Source organism: Macadamia integrifolia, unplaced genomic scaffold (assembly GCF_013358625.1).
Source record: "Macadamia integrifolia cultivar HAES 741 unplaced genomic scaffold, SCU_Mint_v3 scaffold891, whole genome shotgun sequence".
Classification (NCBI taxonomy): Eukaryota; Viridiplantae; Streptophyta; class Magnoliopsida; order Proteales; family Proteaceae; genus Macadamia; species Macadamia integrifolia.
The window spans coordinates 135,332-160,123 of NW_024870572.1; the positions used below are offsets into that span (position 1 = coordinate 135,332).

The window sequence follows — 24,792 nt, forward strand, 5'->3', positions numbered from 1 at the left end:
AAATACAACATCTCAGCTTCTAATGATTTTCTTATTGATCGGGCCGTATAATTTATGACCAAATTCATCCTGACCATAGTCCACAAATACACACTATTGTGTCTTGACATCAAGTTTAGACCTTTCATCCTTGGAAATGTGCACAAATGTCTTGAATCTAAAGACACACAAATGATTATAAGAGACATCCTTGCCTGTCCAAACTCTATTTGATACATCAAACTGTACTGGAACACATGGTGTTAGATTCAAAACATGCACAACTATACTTAAAGCCTCATCCCAAAAGGTTATTGACAGCCTTACCTGTGAAAGCAAACATTTGACTCTCTCCACCAGTGTCCTATTCATTCTCTCTGTCAAGCCATTCAACTGAGGAGTCTTTGGGTGTGTCTTTTGATGTCAAATACCCATTTCTTTGCAATAATTATCAAATGATCCTTAGTACTCTCCCCCATAATCTGTGCGAATGCATTTCAACTTTCTTCCAGCTTGTCTCTCAACTGAGGTCAGAAACTGCTTGAATACATCTAACACCTGATCCTTTGTCTTCAAGGTGTAAACCCATAATTTTCTTGAGTGATCATCAATGAAAGTTACAAAATAAAGTGATCCATCAAGTGTTCTTGTCTACATAGGACCACACACATCGGAGTGTACCAAGTCAAGTACATTTGACTTCCTTAAGGGAGGAGAACTCTTGAAGGAGGCTCTGTTCTATTTTTCTGCCAAGCAATGAGCACACTTTTTCAAATGAGTATTGTTCATTTCAGGTAGAATCTTCTTCTTTGACAATATCATTATTCCTTTTTTATTCATGTGCCCAAGCCTTTTGTGCCACAACTCAATAGTATCCTCATTCTCCATTGCATTTATAATGCCTTTGGAGAGCTTTGTCTGCATCAAGTATAATGTAGAACTTTTTTACCTTTTGCTACAATCATAGCACCTTTGGTGAGTTTCCATTGTTCATTACTGAAAGTATTATAAAATCTTTCATCATCAAGTCTACCTGCAGAAATTAAATTCAAGCGGATGTCAGGAACATGTTTCACATCCTTAAGAACTAACCTTGTGCCAATATTGATTTTCACCGGGTGTATAAGATGTGAAGAAGTCCTTTCGAGACGTGCTATGAATGGAGGCACCACTGTCAATCACCCAACTAGTCTTACGGCATGCAAAGTTAACAACATCATTATCATAGATAATGAAAAAGTCTTCTGAAATGGCAGTAACACTTTTATCATTGCTATCATCATCTTTCTTCTTCTCTTTGGCTTTTTCCTTTTTATTCTCTCTTTTTAGCTTTCGACAAAACTTCTTGGTATGACCTTTCAAACCATAATAATAGCATTCAACATTTGTAAACTTGTTGGATTTTTCTCTACTCTTATCTCTATTCTTCGGATCTCTGTTTTTGCTCCTCCCCCTTTTCTCGGTGACCAAAGCGTCTGAAGATGAAAAGGGATTATGTGACTTTCTTCTCATCTCTTCATTCAAAATACTATTTTTGAATAAATCCATCGAGATTGTACCATCTGGAGCTGAGTTTGATAATGACGTTCTAAACGTCTCCCATGAGTCTAGTAAAGCACCAAGAAACCACAATCCCTATATCTCTTCATCAAATTTGATACCCATTATAGCCAACTGATTATTGATTCCTCGAAATGAATTCAAGTGATTTGTCATCGGGGTTCCATCTTGGTATTTCAAAGTCATCATATGTTTGATCAAATATAGCTTATTATTTTCAATCTTTCGAGCGTACAATTGCTCAAGCTTTGACCATAAAGTATGAGCATGTGTCTCTCCACAGATATGATTCAACACATTATCATCCATCCATTGTCTAATATACCCACATACTTGTCGATGAAAAATATTTCATTCATCATCATTTTATTAGCGGGTTTCTCGGTATTAAAAATTGGTAGATAATAATCTTTCACATAAAGAAGGTCTTTAATTTTTTCTTTCCAAATATGATAGTTTAAACCATTCGAAGTAACCATTCTACTTGTATTAGTTTTCATTGTTCAGCCTAGATATGCAACTTAGTAAACAACTTTGCTCTGATACCACTTTGATAGGGAAGAAAATGGGATTAATCGAGAGATGTACCCGGTTAATAGAGACGCGGAACAAATTCTTCCCCTCTTGAGTGAACCTAATAGGAAACAATCAAGTAGAATTTGATGGAGCAATTTATCAAACACAATGCGTGCAATAATCAAGCTCCCAAGAAATCAAGTAAATGCATAAATCAATGAACAAATATATTATAGACACAAACACACAAATCAACGTCAACAATTAAACGTGGGAAACCTCCCCAATGAGAGTAGTAAAAACCACGGAACTATAGTCCACTAAAATCCACTATCTCCAAATAATAAGAATACACAAAAGTCTTCTCTAACTGAAATTATAGGCATACAATCATTCCAAACATCAAGAATAATATATCATTGGCATACATCATCAACAAGATGAAATCTCAAAAGAAAGAGGAAGAAATTGGAGAGATCTCACTAAAATAGAGATAATGAAAACATTACTGGAAAACTATATTAGGAAATTTCAAATTACAATCACACCATACAGAATGAAGGACAATGTGCTGCGAAACTGCTGTCAAAAAATTAGCTCAATCGGACCAAGAATGATGATCCGATCGAGCTCTTGGAGATGACTACGAACTGTTCTCTAACCCAAAATTTTTCTGCTCTTTTTTTTTTTTCTTCTCCAAGTTTTGCCAATAGCCACTCTCACTCTCCCTTTTGCTTTCACTTAAACCCTATTATATGAATAAGGTTAAATGAGTAAATCCTCATCAATACTCTTGTGATAAAAATGCCCTTCTTATGGGCCTCAAACAAAGGTGGGCTTCACGTAAAATAGGTGAACATGCTTGGGCCATCCTCCACAAGGAGGGAAACCCAACCCAACAGATCTATCGAATCAACAAATGTTTATCAATGCTTAATTTGTAGTTACAAAGAAACTTTATATATAATTGGAATAATCAATGACATTGGTAAGACTTCCACAGTGGTGGATGAAGCATGAAGGGCTCTACCACGTCTTAATGACTAAGGGATGCTCGGTTTTTGTGGTTACAAGACAACTTCACAGTTGGAATATTAAATAATATCGGTAAGTCTTCCGCAATGGTATTTGAACCATGAAGGGCTATTCCAAGTTTTCAAGATTAGGAATTTAAAATTTTGAAATGAAATTTTACAAGGGAAAGGAGAAATAATAACCATCCCACCCTTTTGAAATGAAAAATTATATTCTTAATTGTTTGATGTCCACATGTGCTCTCATTAGCCCTCAGGCCAGTGTAAGGCCCACACAGTCAGCTCACAAAGTTCCAAAGTTCCACACATTTAGTTAGGATAAGCTGAGTTGTTGTTTTATATACATAGTAAGAAAGTTCCGAAGTTCCAAAGTTCCGAAGAGCTTTTTGAGTGGAAGAAATTTTATTAAGAAAGAATATAAACATCTGACCTTGAGGGTTAGCCAGCTCAGAAAACTCATCACACCCAATTGTACCAAACAATGAGGAGCATGTGGAATATTCTTCCCCGCCAATTTTTTTTTTTTTGGGTGAGGGGGGTGGGGGGTGTGAATAGGAGAAATATTCTTCTTCCCAAGCAGCTAGCATTACATCTTAATCAATTAAGCTTCGTCATCCATCTGCAAAATGTACTTAAATCCCGTAAGACTTCCTCCAGTGTGGGTCAATAACCACTCTCAACAGGAACGCATTTCTTTCTGATCTCCCCCAGTTTCTTCAATGATCGTCGAGAATAACTCCCTTCAAGCCGTTGATCCACAATGGCTTCAATTGATGCTCCTATAGGCCACTGGAATGCCCATCCTGTTTTGTAGACCCGTTCTTTTGACAAATGCGAGTGGAAAAGTGGTTGACCACCGATGACCTCAAGTAGAACTAAACCGAAAGAGTAACATCAGATGCTTCATCCAAAATCCCCCATCGCATGTATTCTGGAGCCATATATCGATAGGTTCCTATTTCATAACTTGTTCTTGATATTCCAAATCAAATATCTTTGCTACAAAGTTCTCATCCAATAATATGTTTGCTGTTTTAAAATCCATATAGATTATACCCTTCTCTGATCCTGCGTGAAGGTAATGGAGCCTAGTGCAGCACCTGCGCAAATCTCTGTTCTCTGCTTCTATGTCAATGGTGGAAAATCACTCCCAAACAGATGCTTCGTGAGATCCCCATTTGCCATATACTCATACACCAAAATCATTTCATCCGTTTCCTTGCAAAACCCAATCATGGAAGCCAAATGTCTATGCTTGAGCTTTGGTAGCATCTAAATCTGTGTCTCCAATGCTGCCCGGCCTCGTCTAGATATAGAATGTGGACGGGAATGCTTGAATGCTGCCGGAGTGTCATCATCGAGTACACCCTTATAAACTCTGCCAAAACCACCAACTCTGATCTCCACTGATTTATCAAAATTCTTTGTCGCATCTCGAATCTCTGCTATTGTGAACAAAATATTATCAACTCTTTCAATAGCTGTGGATCCATTTGAATTCTAATCTCCTTCGGTGAATTTAGAAAATTTGGCTCTCTTCTCTGCCACTGTGAACCGCTTAACAACTCTATCAGTAGCTGTGGAGCCATCCAAATCCAGAAATCCCCCAAGGAATTTAGATACTTTAGAAACAATGTTGTTGATTCCAAATGTTTTATGAAGTAGTGGGCACCAATCAAGGGGATTGTCTTTCATACGACATGTGTTTCTTCTCTGCCTACTCAAAGATGCATGACTGGAGATAGAAGCTTTATTACCTGCTTTCAATTTTCGCAATGTACTTTTCCACTCTTCTTTGTCGCTAATATCCGATAGATAAGACCCCAACATCTCTAGAGTTGAAGGCAACCCTCCCGAATAGTGTACCATATCATTTGAAAGTTACATAAAATATTGAGGAGGTTTATACTCTAAAAAAGCGTGCAAACAAAAAAGTTGAAGAGATTCCTCATGGTCCAACTCTTATGGCCATTATATTTTGCCTTTATCAATTTTAGCCACTTTCAAAATGTGTTCGTCTCTAGTTGTTATTATGACGATACTTCCTTCACTAAACCAATTGAGCTCACTGGCCAAAGCATCTATCTGATCTTTACTATCCACATCATCAAGAACAAGAACATTTTCTTTGCAAAGCATACGTTTAATCAACTTTTTTCCTCTATGATAATGACCTATATCAAAGTTTTGAAAATATCTTTAAGAAGTCAATTTTGCAAACACATAAGATCCATGCATTGCATCGCTTGTTTGCTGATGTTTGAAATAAAACTATACCTATTGAAGGTTGAACGGATGCGATTATAGACAGCTTTAGCAATGGTTGTTTTGCCAATACCATGGGAACCACATATTGCTATGAATTAAACATCATTGGAACCAATACTTACTAAGGATAATAGATCTTTAACAAAAGAATCTAAACCAATAGGGTATTTGCATTCATCCAAGTGTGTGCTATTGACCAATTCATCTAGAGCTCTGTTGACAACTGATTCAATTATCTTTGCTTGATCCCTATAATTATTTCATATCAAAAATAAAATTGGAATAATTAATCAGATGAAAATACATAGTCAGAAAGTAGCATATAGATTTTAGTATGGAATGGAAAGCAATCAGAAATAAACATTAGTAAGAATTTAGTATTAGTAAAAATTGGAAATATGTTTCCTTATATATGAAGTAGGGGTGTGGCGGCTTAAATGCTAATATCATTGGAGTGATAGGAGTATCAAGATAACCTATTTACCACTTTATTAGAACATCATGTAATTTGAGCTATTAAATATTCTACATCATAAGAGCAAACTTGAATCTCTATGATCTTGGATGGGATGGTTTGGTCTTGAATCTTCATCACTGCTTGTGTCAATGCCCATTTCATGTTCTGCCTCAATAATGGATGGATAATTAATTCAGACAAATGACTGGAATCACTAGGACCTCAGAAAGCGAAGAGGGTAATGGTGACGGTGATCAAGAAGATGTTGTTCAATGTATTGGAGAGGATGATCTAGAGGTCGAGAAGATGATTGTTGCTCCAAAGATATCATATGCTACGACAATACGAGGAGGGACTTGGATGGATATTGATGTACTTCTAGATCCTATTCACGATGGAAGTATTACTCACATTGTTATTCCTCAACATGACTATGAAAGCTATGGGCAGCGGTTTCGATTCACTCTAATTGGATGTATCAACTTTCGTTTGGCATATTTGGATGATCTATGGAGGGAAGCTAGGGAGAAATGGAATCCGAAGGAAGGTGTGGTAATTTTATCACTGGGAAACGGCTTTTTCATATTTCAATTCTCATCTGAAGGGGATATGTCTGCTGTTTAGTGGGAGAAGTCCATTGCAATTTCGTTGTCAAGTAATTAGATTTCAGCAATGGACCCTGATTTTAACATCCATGAGAAGAAAACTAATATTTTGAATGTTAATATTCCTAAAAAAGTAGAATTTTGTACCTAACATTTGGCCACATGTGTGTTTGTGTATGGAACTTTACTAGAATTCAATGTTATGATGGGCCCACCAGACACAAAAATGGAAACAAGCTCACTAGAATTTATGCAAACTTTTCTAGAATTCTTTATTTAATTGGATAGCATGTTGTATAATATTGGGCTCATAAAATGATTTAGTAGGTCAGAAACTGTATTGATTTGTAGCTTATGCATTTTGTTTTTTTTTTTTTTTTTGGTAGAATAGCTTATGCATTTTGTAGGTGATGCAAATAGTTGAAATTGAAATTCCATTAGCTCTCCATCTTTATATGATGGTGTATCCTTACAATTTCCCTCATTTTCACATTGACAAAACTTGACCGATGCATGTATCTTTAATTCAATATTTATTGACCAAACTAATGTGCTTTATTTCCCATTCTGATTTTGTACTACGTGTTAATAGCTGTTACACTTTTAGAAAACGGATTATAGAATTGCCCTTTAAGATTTGATTAGATATATAAAAATTAAGATATTAATCATGTTTTATACCGGTTCTCTATGCTTGGATACATTTTCTCTCTCCAGCATCGAACAAATGTCACCACGTGCATCTGCACGTGAAATTTTATTAGTATGATATAATTAAAGAAGTAATCTCATTGTCTTGTTCTCTTGGTTTGGGAAAAAAAAAACCCCTCGTTACAATTTTGATGAGAGCCATTATCATCGGCCCCGACATCTCATTTTATTTCTGATTTCATTCAAACTGAAAGGGGATTCCGTTGAGATCTCCCTACAAGTTTTCTCTTGAAAATTTCTAATTTGAAGCATCGAATGATGTCAATCTCAAATCACCAAGAGGATTGTTTCTAATTTGATATTGATTTCATCCCAAGCTTCTGAGTTATTATCTTCAACCTGGTCTCAAGTTTCATTTTCAGGTAAAAATTGATTTGTTTGTCTATTTCTTACAAAGTGTTCAACATAATGCTTCGTTGGATTTTTTATAACTTTTTTCAAGACATTAAAATTTGTTTATATGTAAAATGAGGAAGAGGGGACTGGAAATGGGGACTAGGGAGTTGGGAGGCCTTTTTTATGTTTTGATTACCTTGCTTCCTTTTGCTGGGCCTGGAAGCCTTGATAAAAAAGAGTGGGTGGTGGTAGATGCAGAGAAAAAACGATTTTGGTAAAGAATGAATGAAAAGCAACTAAGGCACCGTTTGATAATGTTCTTAGAGACGTATTTTTATGTTTTTTTGTTCTGAGAAATGGAAAAACGACCTTAAAAGCGTTTGGTAAATCCATTTTGTTCCATCCATATTTAGACACATCAATTAAAATTTATGACTATTTACAATTCTGAGAACACCTTTGAGTCGTTTTTAGAAACAAATTGATGGGAAAAAAGAGAGTTGTGCCTGATAAGAAAAGGCAACCGTTGGGTTATCCCTTTTCTTCTCATCAATTGGAAGTCCTCTTTGCTCGTTGGTGCTCCCGTCTAGGGTTTCTATAAAAAAAAAAAAAAAGTTCTAGAAAGACTGTTATCAAACAGCAATGTGTGCAAAAAATGATCCAAGAAACATATTTATCAAACAACAAAAAATTCGTTTCTATTCCCAAAAATGTGAAAAATCTTTTCTACTATTTCTAGATAGCAAGAACGTTACCAAATAGTGCCTAGGTGTCATGCTTTCTAAACCGAAGGAACCCAGATGGTGAACGCGATAATAGTTGATTGAAAATTCCTATGAGTAAATGCACCTTATCAATGGTCTGAAAATTCTAAATATTCATCAACACATTAGATGGGTTTGGCACCACTTGTTTATTAGAAATTTGGTGAAGTGAGCCCTGCCGTCATTCTCATCATCCTAGTCAATAGCGGTAAATAGGTGGGCCAACCAGGGACATCCCCGCCCAGCCCTGTCCAATCAAGTGGGCCTGTCTAAGCTGAGCCCTGCAAAGTTGGGTCTAATTTGAAATTTTTAGGCCTTGAGTCAGGGTTCAAGGGAGGACCTGGGCCTAGCTAAGGTAATTCAGGGTTGGGTTAGGGGTTTAAGAAGCCTGACCTGTTGCAACCCTATCTACAACGTGCCCCTCCCCTAAAAAGATAATAACTAGAAGTTAAATGTAAAATTAGGCAAGTGCTCAAATTAGATCAATGTCTAATCATCCAATGATCAAAATTACAGATCACCAATCCATGTAACATAACTAGGTGAACCATCCAAAATACAGCACTACTAGAAGATCCTGGTCGCTTCACCCGGAAGGACAGAGGGACGTCATTCAACCTACTAATCCGTGTGAAAAACTCAACTTTCAAAAGACCTGAAATTGTATGTAGTACGTGGTTCCACTAATCCGCGTGAAAAATAAGAACATATTAATATTGTATCGTGACCGTACAACTTTACCCTTAAAGTCTAAAGTCAAGCCCTTATAAAAAGCCAAAGAATTAAGCAGGAGGAGAGTTACATGACAATTATTAGGAATTAATAAAGTGGAGGAAGCAACTTGAGAATTATTAGGAGTGAATAGAGTAGAGGAAGCAACTCGGAAAGTCAGTCGTCGCCACTCGGCACCTGCACTTGAGGATGCCAATACTTCCGGCAAATTAAAAACCAATTTGCAAATCAAAGAGAATTCCTTGAGAGAGAAGAGGACTCTGATCATCTATCTTCCCTGCAACTGCAAGTTATGGCAGCACTAGATTGTACTTCCACTGCCTTCACAATTGGATGTTCTAGTTATGATGTGTTCCTCAATTTCAGAGGTGAAGATACTCGTAATAATTTCACTGGATTCCTCAACTTAATTCTCAAAGACAAAGGAATCGATGTGTTTATTGATAGTGAGAAGTTGTGGAGTGGAGAAGCCATTGGACCAGCCTTGCTTAGAGCAATCGATGGCTCCAAAATCTCTATCCCTGTCTTTTCTACAGGTTATGCTCACAGCAAATGGTGCCTCCTGGAACTTGCTCAGATTTTTCAATGCTACATATCCAACCGTCAACTGGTCTTGCCCATATTCTTCAACGTTGAGCCGTCGCATGTTCGAAATCAGACCGGAAGCTTTGAAGAAGCATTTCGGGAGCACGAGAAGAATCATGAGCCCCATATCGTAAAGATTTGGAGGAAAGCTTTGAGAGAGATAGGAAATTTGAAAGGAGAAATTATTGATAAAAACAAGTAAGTAAATTCTTCTCTAAATAGTATCATTACCCTATCATTAACTTAATAGATTGATCTATTTACTTCATTAGCCCATTCCACTTTCATCCTTTACTACTTTCCCACTTCAAACCTCCCTCCCTCCCCTCCCCTCCCCTCCCCTCCCCTCCCAATATATAGTTTGATTCTTAATCTCTTATCATAAATTCAATTGAATTACATACCTTATCAAAATTAAATAAGATCACTAAAATTTGTTTATGGACACAAAATCTTTACACACAAGGGTAATATTTAATTGTCTAGATAAGAATGCTACCATTCATTTCTATCCACTATTGTTTATAACAAGTGTTTCTAAGCATGGTTCATGGTTTGAGGAATCGGATTGGAACGGCTTGATTATGTCAGATTGTATGATTATTGGCCTTCTCGGATCCTAATTATTGGCCTTTATTGTATCATTGGATCAGTATGGATGAAGGGTAAGAAAAAAAACAGCTTTTTTAATTGACAACCAAAGGTATTTCTGTTTGATCTAGGTCGATCCAAATTAGGATCGAAATAATACTGGCTGATCCAAAACTCAATTCCGATATCTTAAACCTTGGCATGGTGAATGGGATATAAGAATAGAAGCTCATAATGTATAGAAAAAAATAACTACAAAATGGAAATATCCCAACTAGCTTGTTTGGCAGGTAGACAAAACTTGGTACAACGGTTGGATTATGGGTATCTTGTTGATTGATATATTCAAAATTTGTTGCAACATCTATGGTTGACCATGTCTTAGACCCTAACCTTAAAAATTATATCTAAAGTGGTTCATCAAGGATTTTCTACCTTGTTTGAAGCCTAAGCTTGTGAGGTTTATCATTAATTGAGATTTAGTTTATCTCTTATGTGATGTAGAAAATCTAATAGCTCAAAGTCACTTAGTGTTCGAATAAAGGTGTTAATTAGTTATCTTTTTTTTTTTTTTGATAGAAATGTAAATTAATTATTTTGATGCTCTGTTATCACTAGAATGGTATTTGCGTTTAAGCCGCTACACCCCTACTTCCTATATAAGGATAAACATTTCCAATTTTTACTCATACCAAATTCTAACTAGTTTTAGTTTTTAGATCTGATTGTTTTCAATCCATAAGAACATAAAATTTATATGTTCTTTTTTCTTTTAACTAGATATTTTTATCACTAGATATGATTTATTTATCATATAAAATGATTGCAGGAATCAAGCAGAGATAGTTGAATTAATTGTCAAAAGGGTTCGAGATGAAGTCTATAGTAGCACACATTTAGAAGAATGTAAATACCCTATTGGCATAGATTCTCGTGCAAAAGATCTATTATCTCTATTAAGTGTTGAATCCTCCAGTGATGTTAAATTCATAGGAATATGTGGCTCCCATGGCATTGGGAAGTCAACCATTGTTGAAGCTGTCTATAATCGCATCCTTTCAAGCTTCAATAGCCACAGTTTTATTTCAGATGTTAGCAAACAAGCAAAGGAATGCATGGGTCTCATATCTTTGCAGAAGAGACTTCTTAAAGATATCATTAAAACAGACTATGACATTGGTCATTATCGTAGAGGGAAAAAATTGATTGAACGGATACTTTGCAAAGAAAATGTTCTCCTTGTTCTTGATGATGTAGACGATACAGAACAAGTAGATGCTTTGGCTAGTGAACTCAATTGGTTTGGTCAAGGAAGTAGGGTCATAATAACAACCAAAAATAGACATATCTTGAAAAAGGCTAAAGTTGATAAGGACAAAATCTATTGCCCCCGAGAGCTAGACCATGAGGAATCTCTTCAACTATTTAGTCTGCATACATTTTCAGCAGATGAACCTCCTCAAGATTATATGCAACTTTCACATGATATGGTAAGCTATCTGGGAGGATTGCCTTTAACTATAGAGAAGTTGGGATCTTATCTATCAGAAATAAGAAGCAAAGAAGAGTGGACAAGTACATTGCGAAAATTGAAATCACATAAAAGTTCTATCTCCCATCTTATTGCATCTTTACGCAAGCAGAGAAACAATCCTCTGCTTGGTTGGTACCCACAACTTCATGGAACCATTGGATTCAGCAACACTGTTGCCAGAGTATCTAAAGTCCTGGGAAGACATCTAGATCTAAATGGCCACTCAACTACCTTTAGAGTACTTAGTAAGTGGTTCACAGCAGCAAAGAATCAAGATGCGATATCATTCAAGTCCACCACCAGAGGAAATCTGAATCCAATTGGCTCCACAACTACTTACAGAGTTGTTCAGCAGTTTACAATAGAAAAGATCCTAGCTGCAACAAAGAATTTTCATAAATCAGGGGTGATCGGAGTTGGTGGGTTTGGCACAGTTTATAAGGGTGTACTAGATGACGGCAATCTGGCAGCATTCAAGCGCTGCAATCTGCATTCAAAACAAGGCCTGAGAGAATTTCTGACAGAGATTGAGATGCTCTCAAATCTCAGACATAAACATGTGGTTTCCATGATTGGGTTTTGCAATTATAAGAATGAGATGATTTTGGTGTATGAGTACATGGTAAATGGGAATCTCAAGAATCATCTCTATGGGAGTGATCTCCCACCATTGACATGGAAGCAGAGATTAGAGATTTGCATAAGTGTTGCAGGAGGACTCCATTACCTCCACACAGGGCCAGAGAGTGGTATAATCCATAGGGATGTTAAGACAACCAACATACTTTTGAATGAGAATTTTGTGGCAAAGTTGACTGATTTTGGGTTGTCAAAAACAGGTCATTCATTAGAAGAGACCCATGTTAGTACTGATGTAAAGGGAACCATTGGATATCTTGATCCTGAATACTTTCGAAGGCAGCAATTGACTGAAAAGTCCGATGTTTACTCTTTTGGTGTAGTACTGTTTGAGGTTGTTTGTGCTCGACCGGTTTTTGATCGACGTTCGCCAGAAGATCAGGTCAACCTTAAAGAATGGGCACTCTGTTGGCAAAGACAGAGATCACTCCAAACCATTGCAGACCCCTGTCTTGAAGGGAACTACTGTCCAGAATCATTGAAGAAATTTGGGGAGATAGCAGAGAAATGTGTTGCCGATGAAGGTAAGAACCGACCCACAATGGGGGAAGTGTTGCAGGATCTGGAGTTCGTCTTACAGCTGCATGAAGCCTGGTGTGGAAACAAACCTGGGGAAGAACATTCCACCCATTCCTCATTGGTCAGCAATGATGATTCTAACCCTCAAGGTTGGTTAATCATTTAGATATTACAGTCTTTTTAAAAATTTCTTCCACTCTGACGCTGATTATATATGTACTGTGAAAGAACCATTTGATATTTTTAATCATTTCTTATGTCTTTTCTTTGTTTGATATGGAATCTATCTGTTCTATCTTTTGCTCACTGATGCTATTTCATTGTCATTTTGATATGGAATCTCTCTGTTCTCTCTCTCTGTGACATGCCACCGTCTTCACCCTCTTTAACTTGGGACTTTCTAAAATTTACTGTATTTATTTTGAAGTATTTTGATTCCTTTCATTACTTAATAGTTATTTTAAAATCAAAATTAAAATTTTTTTATTATATTAATTTTATCTGAAGTGTTTCTCATACTCAGGTTACGATAAATTCCCAAAATGCATTCCTTGCATAATTAATTTGTAAATGAGTCCAATGGAGAAGTGAGGAACCCATAGGGGAGTGATATTTTAAAAAGGTTTAGGGGAACATGATATTTGGCCACAGTACAAAGGAGGGGAGTGATAATTTTCCTCTTTCAAATATATGTAGGTTTCGTCTCCTTTGGCAGCATGGATAACAAAATATTCAACTTTAACACTGATTTTATTGTTGGATTTTCATAAAAAGGCAAAACCTTGGTCTATCTTGATAAGCTTATTAAGGTGGATCACCCATCTTTAGCTATGAGGCAAGACGATATAGCAATTTTGAGGGTTGTATAGATAGATCTAAGATTGGATTATTGATTTGTTAAATTTCAGGACCTGATTTAATTAAACTCCCTCGATCTAAAGTCAATGCATGCATCATTATATTTTCTACCATAAATGTATGCCCATGTGCAATCTCGTAGTCCTTAGATTTTCATGATCTTATTTTGCTACTGTGAATCCTGTTTGGGACGACACACAACACATAGATTGGGGGGACCTTAAGGTCTACATGTACACAAAATTTTGACATCATCTAATTTTCCATATGGCAAACATCAGATCGGCTTGACAGGCTTGTCAGGATGAGCCTTCTTGGTAGCTTAGCATTTCATAATATTTTGATGATCTGTGAAATCAATAAGTATTTATCAATGTTTAGATTTGTGGTTATAAGGAAACTTTATATATAATTGGAATATTCAATAATATTGGTAAGACTTCCCCAGTGGAGGATGAAGCATGAAGGGCTCTTCCAAGTCTTAATGACTAAGGAATGCTTGTATTTGGTGGTTACAAGACAACTTCACACTTCAAATATTCAATGATATTGGTAAATCTCCCATAGTGGTAGTTGAAGTATGAAGGGCTTTTTCAAGTCTTCGTTATTAAGGAATTTGAAATTTTGAAATGAATATTTATAAGGGAAGGGGAAATGATCACCTCGTTCGTATGAATGAAAAATCACACTTTTGTTGGATGCTCCCATGTGCTCTTATTGGCCCCCAACACTGGTGTAAGACGTACACAACTTGACATTGATCTCCCTCCTAATTTTAAATTACAAGTAGTGTGGATATTTAACTAGCAGATTCAACAACGTTCCCATTTTTATTATTTTTTTTGGACAAAAGAGAAAGAGCTGACTTTATTTATGAAGTAGTCAAAAGTCGGATTCTTGTAAATCCATTTTCACCATCTTCAAGAATTTCATATAAACCATGGCGGGGCGGTGGGGGGTGGGGGGGGGGGGTGGGGGGTGAGGGATGGGGGGTGGGGGGGTGGTGGAATCAAATATAACAAAAGATATCGTAAAACTAGCAATTTTAATACAGCATTACAGTCCGATGGCTTATGAAAAAAGGGTACTAATTATGGTAATGTATGGAATTTTATATGGCATTTGAAAATCCTTCCAAAATGTTAGGATGTATGTTTTCTTGGAAACTATCCGCTAAAATTAAAATCTCTAATTTTGCAAATATTGATTCTTTTTTATTGTTTTTGCAAAGAAGAATTAGAAAGAGGGTGGCATTTTTTTTCTGGCATGTGATTTTGCATTTGAAGGAATATATTAGGTTGCGCTTGGTAACGTTTCAGAAAAATGTTTCTGAAGTTTTTTCATTCTATGGGAACAAAAAAAAAAAAAAGGTAATAAACGTTTGATGCTTTTAATGGTGTGTTTCGTTGTTAAAAAAAAAAAAAAAAAACAAGAATTGACAGAACAACAGATAGTTCCGTCGTTCCAGTTTCGTTCAAAAAATAAATAAATAAATACGGCATGTTGACACAAAAATTAAAATCTCCGTTTAAACATGAGATTTTTGCACACCACAGCTCACCAATTATGTTAGATAGTTGTTGTTATCTTCGGGTAATATCATATATCTTTGGCAAATCACTTGAGAATCATTTTATGGGAAAATTTAAGGAAATATATGAAGTTAAGGCAATAGATGCATGGGCATTGATGAGCCTCGATAGCAATGAAAGTAGCTGCCATCCATACGTGTCCCTACCTCAGGTAGTGGTGTATCCAATCCGAATTTTTTAAGTTGAAACCAAATCTAACGGAACAATCTCCTTAACTTTTATTGTTAATTAGCATTTAACATTTGATACCCATTTTACCCTTTGGTAATGTTTGAGAGATTTAGCTTTTCAGATTTTAGCATTGAATTTTTTCAGCATAAAATAGAGAATAGTGCAAAGTTGTGATAAAATCAAAATGTTGTTTGTTAGCTTATTCTCATTTTATCGTAGTATATATAAATAAGGGAAATTTACCATGCCACCCCTGAAGAATGTCACAACAATTGACAGCAGGGGGTTTGAGAATAATTTGATGAAATAAAGGAGGTGATCTTATCATTATGGTATTCTCTAGTGTGGGGAGTGGTAAATTTTTCATAAACAATGATTTTGTAGGGGGATTACCAAGAGTCAAAATTTTGAGGAGTTTACCACCCATCGTAAGGAGCAAAGGACAAGGGATGGGTTTGGATTATGGATCGTCAAGAAGTACTAGAAAGGCCCAACCAAGGGAACGTGAAAGGTGGCCTTGGAAGGAACTAGAATGTCAGGCATTTGTATTTGATAATACCCAAGGTCCATCAAAGCATGCAAGAACATTCTCTAATAAAAAATTGAAAGCCAAGCATGGCCGTCTGATAGAAATAGATCGAAGGACCACAACATATTTCCGTCTACCATATCCAGAAGCCACTGTCATTTAAAAAAAAATTCAATAAGGTGCACTAACAATCTACACTGACAATGATATGTTTCACTTTTTAACCATTAGAATAGTATCTTTCTTACAATAATCCCAGGATGTAAGATCAAGATTACACATCATCTTTTTCCTCACAACTAAAGATTCCGTAATAGCGGTTGTGGTTTATGGGCTCCACAATGGAGCTTCGTTCTATTCAATCACAGTGAAAGCGGCAAAAGAGAAACGTGCGTGTTACGCACCATGCGCACAGGAGAAGTGATGACGAAGAAATCTTTGATTCGTTTCTCTCTCTTCCTCAGTTCCTCACTTTCTTCCTCCTCGAGGCTAACTTACACTGATTAAGAGACGCTTCTGTGTCTTTGTTTCAGATACCTTCTCGCTTAGCTCAGAAAATCCCTTACTCTCTCTCTCTCTTTCTCTCAAGGGTTTGCTCTCTTTCACGAAATTCCTAGGTACGAAGGACAAGTAAATTCATTTTCTGATTTTTGATTTGAATATCTCTGTTCAAAAACGGTTCGAAACAGTTTGAAAAGAAATGAATGAAAACCTTTTAATTAATTGTTTTATTCTTCTTTCTTAGTTCAGACTTTAATTTGTGGATCAGTTATCAGTTATGGGGGACGAGTGTTGCTCAACGCAACTGATCGACCGTAATGGAGAATTTAATGTCGCTGGACTTGAGAATTTCGTGAAAACCATAAAGCTTGCTGAATGTGGCCTCTCTTATGCTGTGGTCGCTATAATGGGGCCTCAAAGCAGTGGTATGTGTTTGGTGTTGGAGTTGATATTCTTCCGCTTTTCCAAATGAGTTCATCTGTTTGTTCATTTTCTGGCGAAATTTGGTTGAATTGATCTTTTGGGAGAGAAGGGGTGGGGTGGGGAAGGGAATGGTGGAGTTGAAATGTGTTACTCCTGTTTACACTGAAAATTCCTCCCCCCCCCCTTAACAGTAGCGTTTCCTCTTGGTCATTTGGAGTGTAATAATGATTTGAGTTTCTAAAGTGGAAGGAGGTTGTCGGGTTCTGGTCTATCAGTTGAAATTTGGTGTCTGTATGAGTATTTGTGACTGGAATTTTTCTGAATGCTAAATGATGCAACTTTAAACTGGGATTATGTTGATGTCGTTAAAACATAACAACTAGGATTTTAATGAGATGAAATTTCATTTGGTTTAATTGGGTATCCCTAATGTTTGAATATCCTGTGGAAGAGGATAACCTGTCTATGTTTTGAAAATGTAACAGTTAGGATTCACTTGTTAATGAGATCAAATGTTATTACGTTTAGTTTAGTGTTAGGATTCACAATGGGAATCAAGTGATCTAAGTTTGTTGGTTGTCATACAAATCATATAATCCACAGGAACTGTTATTTAAATTAAATATCTTAATTGTCTCATTTAGTTATACTGATGATAATTTAATCGTTTCTGTTGAGAGGGAGGGGGATACTTTAGGTTCGATAAATGAATTACTTATTCTTGCAGTTCAAGTCATCTCTTGCTGTTTTTATTCTTTAAACCCTTGCCACAGGACGCCTTTCTTCGTGGAGAATTGTTGGATTTTAGAAAATACTTGTTATTTTGGCCCAAAAGGCTAGGTAGGCTTAAATCTTTATGATTAAAAAACTAATTTAATAACAAAAGAGAACTGCAGTACATGAAATTTTCTGAGATGCTTCTAGATGTTTTACTGAAGATCATTCTATTCATTTCATTCCAAACTTCCAATGAAATTGCTAATGGTGAAAGTTACCTTAGAATTCTACCTTTGGGACGGAAATAATTCTTCTCTACCATCCTTTGAAGTTGATCTAGGATAAGATATATCCATGCTTGTTTTTGTTGTCTTATTGAAGCCAAGGTTCAAGATTCTAATTCTTCCCGAATAGCTTCCATTATTGTCCCCTCTTAGTCCATCTTCACCAATTGTTCTCTTCACTAGAATGATCGTGTTTGGTTTCTTTGGGATCCCGATAAATTCCAGGTTTCATTACTTTCCACCACCTCTCAATTCCTCTAGTTGAGGATCTGCGACTCCCTTGGAAATAACCCATTCATCTTCACTGTTGTGCTAAAGGTTAATGGGTCTGGAGGTTATCAACTAGCCCAACAACCTCCCTCTGGGCAATGTGGGACTAAAGGTTGCACACCCTTACTGATTTCTCAAAACCCTTGGTATTTGTTGTATTCTTGGTGGGGACACCTCACCGGTCTCCAAGGCATGTTTGGTACATTTGCCGTATTCTTGGGTGTCACACTCACTGCATTCTACGCCTCTAACTTCCTAATAGGGCATGATATCCTATGGGAAAATCTCCGCTGGATTTCTTTGCTTGTCATCTTTCTTCCTTAGGGCCTTGGAGGTGATTTCAATGTTGTTCGTTATGTCCATGAAAAGAAAGGTGGTGGTCTTCTTGACACTACCTGTGTTGAAGCTTTCAATGATTGTCCCGATGACATTAGTATGGTGATCTCCATTGGTCTAGTCTGAAGTTTTCCTTGCGTAATAGGAGAAGTGGTGCCTCAGGATTTCCTATAAACTTGATATGCTGATGGTTAATGAAGCATGGTTATTTGCCTTCCCCTCTTCCCATGCAACTTTTGACTCCCTTGGCATCTCTAACCATAGCTCCATTTTTGTCCTCATCCTCCCCTACATTTCCTTTGGGCCCAAACCTTTCAAGTTTTTTGATAAGTGGTCCTCTCACCCTGGTTTCCTCCCAATTGTCCAAGAGGCATGGGATAAACCGATCCATGCCTACTCCTCCCCCCTTTTTAGGCTTTGCCAAAATGTGCCTTGAAATCCTGGAATATTGATACCTTCGGCAATGAATCTTCTTTAGTTGCTAACTGCAGATTTTTGATATTCAAACAAGGCCTCTGTCTGACATCCACAATACTCAACTGGCCAATGATGAGAAGCAAATGACGTTGGAGCTTTCTTCTTTGGTTGCTTGAGAGGGAAGTTTCCTTAGATAGAAAGCTAGGATCAAATGGATTGACCTATGAGATTCTAATATTGCCTACTTTCACAGATCAATGAAAGCAAGAAACAATGTCAATGCTATCCCTCTCCTCTTTGCTCTAGATGGCTCTCACCTTACTTCAGTTGATGGTATCAAATCTGAAGCAATTTTCCATTTTAAGCACTTGTTTTTCCCTTCCTCCGTGGCCTTTATAGAGGATTTCCTGATTGGTTTTCTCAACAATTTTCTTTCCAGTTCTCGCTACAGTTTTTCTTTAGGGTATTCCGATTGAAGCTGAGATTCTTGTGGTTGTTCGCTCTTAGAAGGCTAACAAGGCTCCAGGTCCTGATGGCTTTAGTATGTGATTCTTCTCTACTTGTTGGGATGTTATTAAAAAATGAAACCTTATCAAGGTCTTTCAGAGTTTCTTCTACAACCCCAGTCAAATCAAAGGTATCAATCAAAGCTTCTTATGTTGGATTCCTAAAAAAGAAGGTGCCCATATCTGAATTCAGGCCCCTTTCTCTTTGTAATGCCATCAGCAAATTTATTGCAAAAGTTCTTGCCAATAGGCTCAAGCTTGTGGTGGATTCTATAGTCAGTGATAACCAATCAGCATGCATAGCTGGTAGGAACATTTCTGGTAACATTCTTTTTCGTAATGAGCTGTTTCGTAGCTTTGATAGAAAGGGGAACTCCCCCGCTGCTTGCTGAAGATTGACATACACATAGCCTTTGATTCTCTCAGATGGGACTACTTAGTTTTGGTTTTGAACAATATAGGATCCCCGGTGGTTTTTGTCAGCTGGGTTTACCACTGTATATCTTCTCAGTTCTCAGTGCTTGTGAATGGTTGCCCAACTGGTTTATTCTCTTCTATGGTTGGTATCAGGTAAGGCTGCTCTTTATCTCCATTATTATTTTTCCAATGCTTTAGAAGTGCTTTTCTGGAGTATTTAGCGTAAGACTGATCAGCAGCTCATCTCCCCAATGCTAAAGTGCAAGAAGCTGAAGATATTTCACCTGACTTTTGCTGATGATCCTATGATATTCTCCAAAGTTAATCTCCTTTCCATTAAGACTATTATGGATTGCTTGCATCATTTTGAGTGATTGTCCGGGCTCAAGATCAACTCTCAAAAGTCCCTTATATTTTTAGCTTGGATTTATGATGTTGATTGTTGTATCCTTCTTGAGAAGACTGCCTTTGCCCTTGTTCATTTGCCTATCAAGGATCTGGGGCTGCCTATTTTTCCAGTCAGACTAACTACTCACCATTGCACCCCTATTTTGAATCTTATGCGTAAGATGCTCCAACTTTGGAAAGGCAAGCTTTTTTGCTATGTTGATCGTCTCCAATTGATCAAATCGGTGCTCCAGTCATCTTACATCTATTGGTCTTGTATTTTCAGCCTTCCTCAGTCTATTAGTAAAGATTTGGAGTTTCTCATGTGCTCATTCCTCTTAAAAGGTTCATATTCTTCTAGGTTTCTTCATCCTATTTGTTGGGCTCTTGCTGTCTCCCCAAATTGAGGAGAATCAGAAAAGTTAACTTGGCTGGTATCCTCAAATTGATATGAAAGATCGCCGCTAACAAGGAAAGTATTTGGGTTGAGCGGATCTATTCTGGTCTTCTGTGTAATGATTATTTGTTCTGTGGCCCTTACCTCAGATGCATCTTGGGTTTGGAGGAAAATCATCAATTTTAGTGGCATATCTCCAAAATTGGTGATGGTACCTCTACCAGGCTTTGGTTGGATCTTTGGCACCCGTTGGGCCTCCTCCTTCCTTTGATTAGCTCTAGGGAAATTTATAGAGTGGGCATTCATAAGCACTCGCTTGTGGCTAGTATCATGAGTATGGATGGTTGGATTTTGGCTCCTCCTCCCCATTTCTCAGCCATTTGGGATGTTCCCCCTCCTCCCTTTGGGTCCGTGAGGAGTAGAGACATGATCATCTGGTCTGCTTCCTCTTCTGGCAGCTTTAGTTCCAAATCTGCTTAGAAACTCATCAAATCTAGGGGCTCCACTCCTTATTGGCTCAAGTTCACCTGGTTCAAGGGCAATATCCCACGACATAGCCTCACAGTCTGGAGAGTCTTCAGCAACTGCCTCTTAACATAGTCCTTCCTCCTCCATCGGCAAATCCATGTGTCCCCTTCTTTCTATCTTTGTTGGAATGCGAGGGAAGACATCAAGCACCTCTTCTTTGACTGTCCCTTCTCCAAATCTATTTGGTCCTGGATCTTGACCAAGTGCTAGCTGAGAAGTAGAAGAATCATTCCTTTCCCTGGGGAGTGGATTTGGATTGACATGACATTCACTGGTGCTTCTGTTTGTGACTTGCTTGGAAAACTCGCCTTTGGATCCACGATCTCCCATAGTTGGATGGAACGCAAACTTAGGAGATGCCACCCTCCCCAACTCTTGCTCTTTTCAGCATATTTAGGATTCTATATCTTTTGATGTTTTAGCAAAGTTTCTGGGCTTTCTAGCAATTGTATCCCCTCCCCAAGAAACAGACATATTCTCCTGGGGTCTTGGTTCTTCTTTAATCTTCCCCTATGGGTTTCCCCTTTTGTATCATTCTTTCTCCTTCCCTTCGGGGTCCCTTGTTCCTTTGTTTCTTTCTTCTTTGGTAATGAATTTCTATTCACCCGAAAAAAAAAAAGGATGAATTTTTATATTTAACGTGGAAATAAACTGCTATAAATTTTTGATCTCCTTAAAAAAGTTAATGCCAAAAATAGGTTAGCCAAGTATGAGCTCCTCCTCTACTATTTGCTACTGTTCTTCAATGGTAGAGGAACAATTTTAAGTAATTGTGGACAACTGTTGATCTTCCAAAACTTTTACGTGAACCTCTGTACCTAGTTTCAGAGCCACTGTTGTAAAGCACCTTCATGATGTTCTTCTACATACCCAGCTCATATCAGCACTTACTTTCAGTAGGATTTCCACCCTCTACTATTTACTCTCTTTTTTATTTTTTATTTTTCTCTTTTCTCAGCTTCATGAGAATATGTATTCTAGTGGTCGCACGAAACAAAACTATAGGTTGCAGCTTGCAGGTCTCATTGTGGTATCTTGAACTTCATTGTTCATAAATCAAATTTATATTCGTAGAATATCGCACGAAACAAAACTATGGGTTGTAGCTTGCAGGTCTCATTGTGGTATCCTGAACTTCATTGTTCATAAATCAAATTTATATTTGTAGAAAATCTGAAGGAACACAATCTATGTGGTTTATGTAACATATCTTTATTATTAAAACCAAAGGGAAAAGCTACATTGTTGTGTAGATATGCGAGGCAGTTCTGGTGCCCACAGTATTTTGGCATATGGGGACCAAGTCATAGTTGTCACGGCGTCAAATCGATCCAAGGCGGTGGAGGGGTGGCTAATCGATTTGGCAATGAATCGCCCATTTTGGGGTTGCCGTGGCGGTCAAATTGTCCGTGTGTCATTTTTTATTTTTTCTATTTTCTAAAATTATTTAATATGCTACTTTTTATTTTCCCTATTTTTTAAAGTTTTTATAGCATGCTACAAGCCTAGAATATATACCCTATAACATATAAAACAAACATTAAGTAACATCAAATCATCAAAAAATCAACATAGCCATATCATGTCATCAAAAATCAACATAAATTATTGACTTATACAGTTATACATCAATTCATCACTCATCAAGTCATATAAAATCAACATGTACATCATACAAAAGTAAAACGTAAAAGGCTAACCTGTGACTGAAGCTTGAAAGCAATGATTGGAAGTGAGTGAGCAACATGAACAAAGTAAAAGGTATATATGTCAATATATCATATATGAATCAGAGATATATATTTGGAAACCTAAGAATAGATCAAATGATAAGATAAGTGGCTAACCTATTAAGCTATTAATGACTTGCTGACACAATGAAGCTTGATAGCAAATGAACTCAACATAAAATAAAAAAAGAAAACTTAACTAATCATCCAAGTTCAAAGTTCAAGTTTAAAGTTTAAAGACAAAAAATCCAAACAGTCAAACAGTCAAACACAAATAACTTAATCATCATAATCATCCAACAAATTAGCAGCAGATGGAAGATTCTTTTGTTGTCCACTAGAAGCATTTGCATTTTCACCAAAGTTAGCTATGACATCCAAGTTATCATTCACAATATCCTCTTCTTCCAAATCTTCTTCCCCATCTGATTCTGATGACTCCCCAACAACCCTCCCTCTACCACGGCTTGTGTAGCACAAATTTCCTCTAGAGGTTGATGATTGAGCTCTTCTGGGTCGATTGGGCCCCTCCATTGTTGCCCCCATTGCTCTACCAACAACGTCCCATATGAGATCAGCATCGGGATGGACTACATCATCCACTTGCTCATCAATCATCCACTCACTATTCCAATCCAGTTCGTCAAGCACAAGTGGATCATAATTTCTGTTATCAAGACGCCTTTGTTGAAACCTTTCTTCTAGGCGGCGATTGTATTGAACATAGACTAGATCATTCAAACGTTGATGTGCCAACCTATTCCTCTTCTTGGTATGAATCTGAATTCATAAACAATAAAGAACAACAAACAAAGTTATTGTTCCAAAAATAAAAAGTCTAAAATATGAAATAGATGTAATACCCAGCTACTTACAAACTCAAATGTGCTCCAGTTGCGCTCGCAACCAGAAAAGGAGCAACAAAGCCCTAGAATACGTCTTGCAATCTTTGAAAGCTCCAAAGCATGACCTCCAAATGAACCCCACCAAGTAACTATAAAAAATAAATATATATATAAAAATAGCTAGATTAATATTTAATATATCACACAAAAAAAACAACTAAACAATGTACTCTACTTACTAGGACTTATGGTTGCCTGTGATCTAATCGCCATATCCGAGGCAAAACCACCTCGAGAATATCTATACAAAGTGGCTTGAGTATTTATCTTGTCTTGTAAAGCTGGTTCATGTATCATTCTTTCAATGACTTCATTAAATGCAAGCTGTAGAGAAGATATAATTTGATAGCCACCATCATCACCTTCCTTATAAGAAATTTTTTTTCCAGGATTAAGAAATAGTGTTGCTCCATACAAAGGACGCCACATCTGAATCTCCCAACGCCTGTTAACAATATCCAACACTTTCTTGTATTGCCTTTCTCTATCTCCAAAATTTTCTTTTATTTTCTTTTTTGCCTCATCCATGGCAAATTGAACCTCAGGCATAGAAGGCCTTTCATCACCATCCACAATCCTCAAGACAGTAAGAAGTGGCTTTGAAGCTCTAAGACAATTTTCCACACCATTTCAAAATGCTACAGCAAACACTGTCTCAACCACTTTCTTCCCAGCCTCGGTCTTTGCCAAATTAGAACTAGTCCATTCTTCAGAAATAAACAAATGTCTTAAGTCATCTTTATGTTTTAACAAACTTTGAAGTGTCAGAAATGCAGTTGCAAATCTAGTAGCTGCTGTCCTCACCAGATCCCTCCCATTTGTTCTAGCCCTCATTGCATCAAGAATGTGTGTGTGCCTGTAGATGAAGTTGGTTACTTTTTTTGCCTTACTTATCACAGTCCTATTAGAATTCAAGAATCCTATTTCCTCCAACATCAGGTCAATGCAATGCGCTGCACAAGGAGTCCAATACAGCTTTGTCCTCTTCTGCATC

At 37.1% G+C, this 24,792-nt stretch overlaps 2 protein-coding genes across 4 annotated transcripts in view; both read left to right on the forward strand.

The window, feature by feature from the left end:
* The first annotated feature begins 9,138 nt into the window (after positions 1-9,138).
* On the forward strand, positions 9,139-13,105 carry LOC122070354 (cGMP-dependent protein kinase 2-like). The gene is made up of 2 exons (XM_042634493.1): positions 9,139-9,745; positions 10,968-13,105. Exons 1-2 carry the CDS (start codon positions 9,255-9,257, stop codon positions 12,994-12,996), a joined length of 2,520 nt encoding a protein of 839 aa, XP_042490427.1. The 5' UTR covers positions 9,139-9,254; the 3' UTR covers positions 12,997-13,105.
* A 3,298-nt stretch (positions 13,106-16,403) lies between these two features.
* LOC122070345 (protein ROOT HAIR DEFECTIVE 3 homolog 2-like) overlaps positions 16,404-24,792 on the forward strand; it is a 43,445-nt gene continuing 35,056 nt past the window's right edge. Inside the window, exons 1-2 of one of the 3 annotated variants that reach the window (XM_042634483.1) lie at positions 16,404-16,597; positions 16,726-16,906. In XM_042634483.1, coding sequence (XP_042490417.1) covers positions 16,759-16,906 — 148 coding nt within the window. In that variant the 5' untranslated portion in view covers positions 16,404-16,597; positions 16,726-16,758. The remainder of the gene's footprint in view (positions 16,598-16,725; positions 16,907-24,792) is intronic. The other 2 variants (XM_042634480.1, XM_042634481.1) reach the window with 2 other exon arrangements.

Bases quoted from the DNA above. Each gene is read 5' to 3' on its own strand.
- LOC122070354 (XM_042634493.1), top strand. From the start codon at position 9,255: ATGGCAGCACTAGATTGTACTTCCACTGCCTTCACAATTGGATGTTCT. The intron at 9,746-10,967 runs GTAAGTAAATTC...AAATGATTGCAG, and splicing joins GAAATTATTGATAAAAACAA to GAATCAAGCAGAGATAGTTG.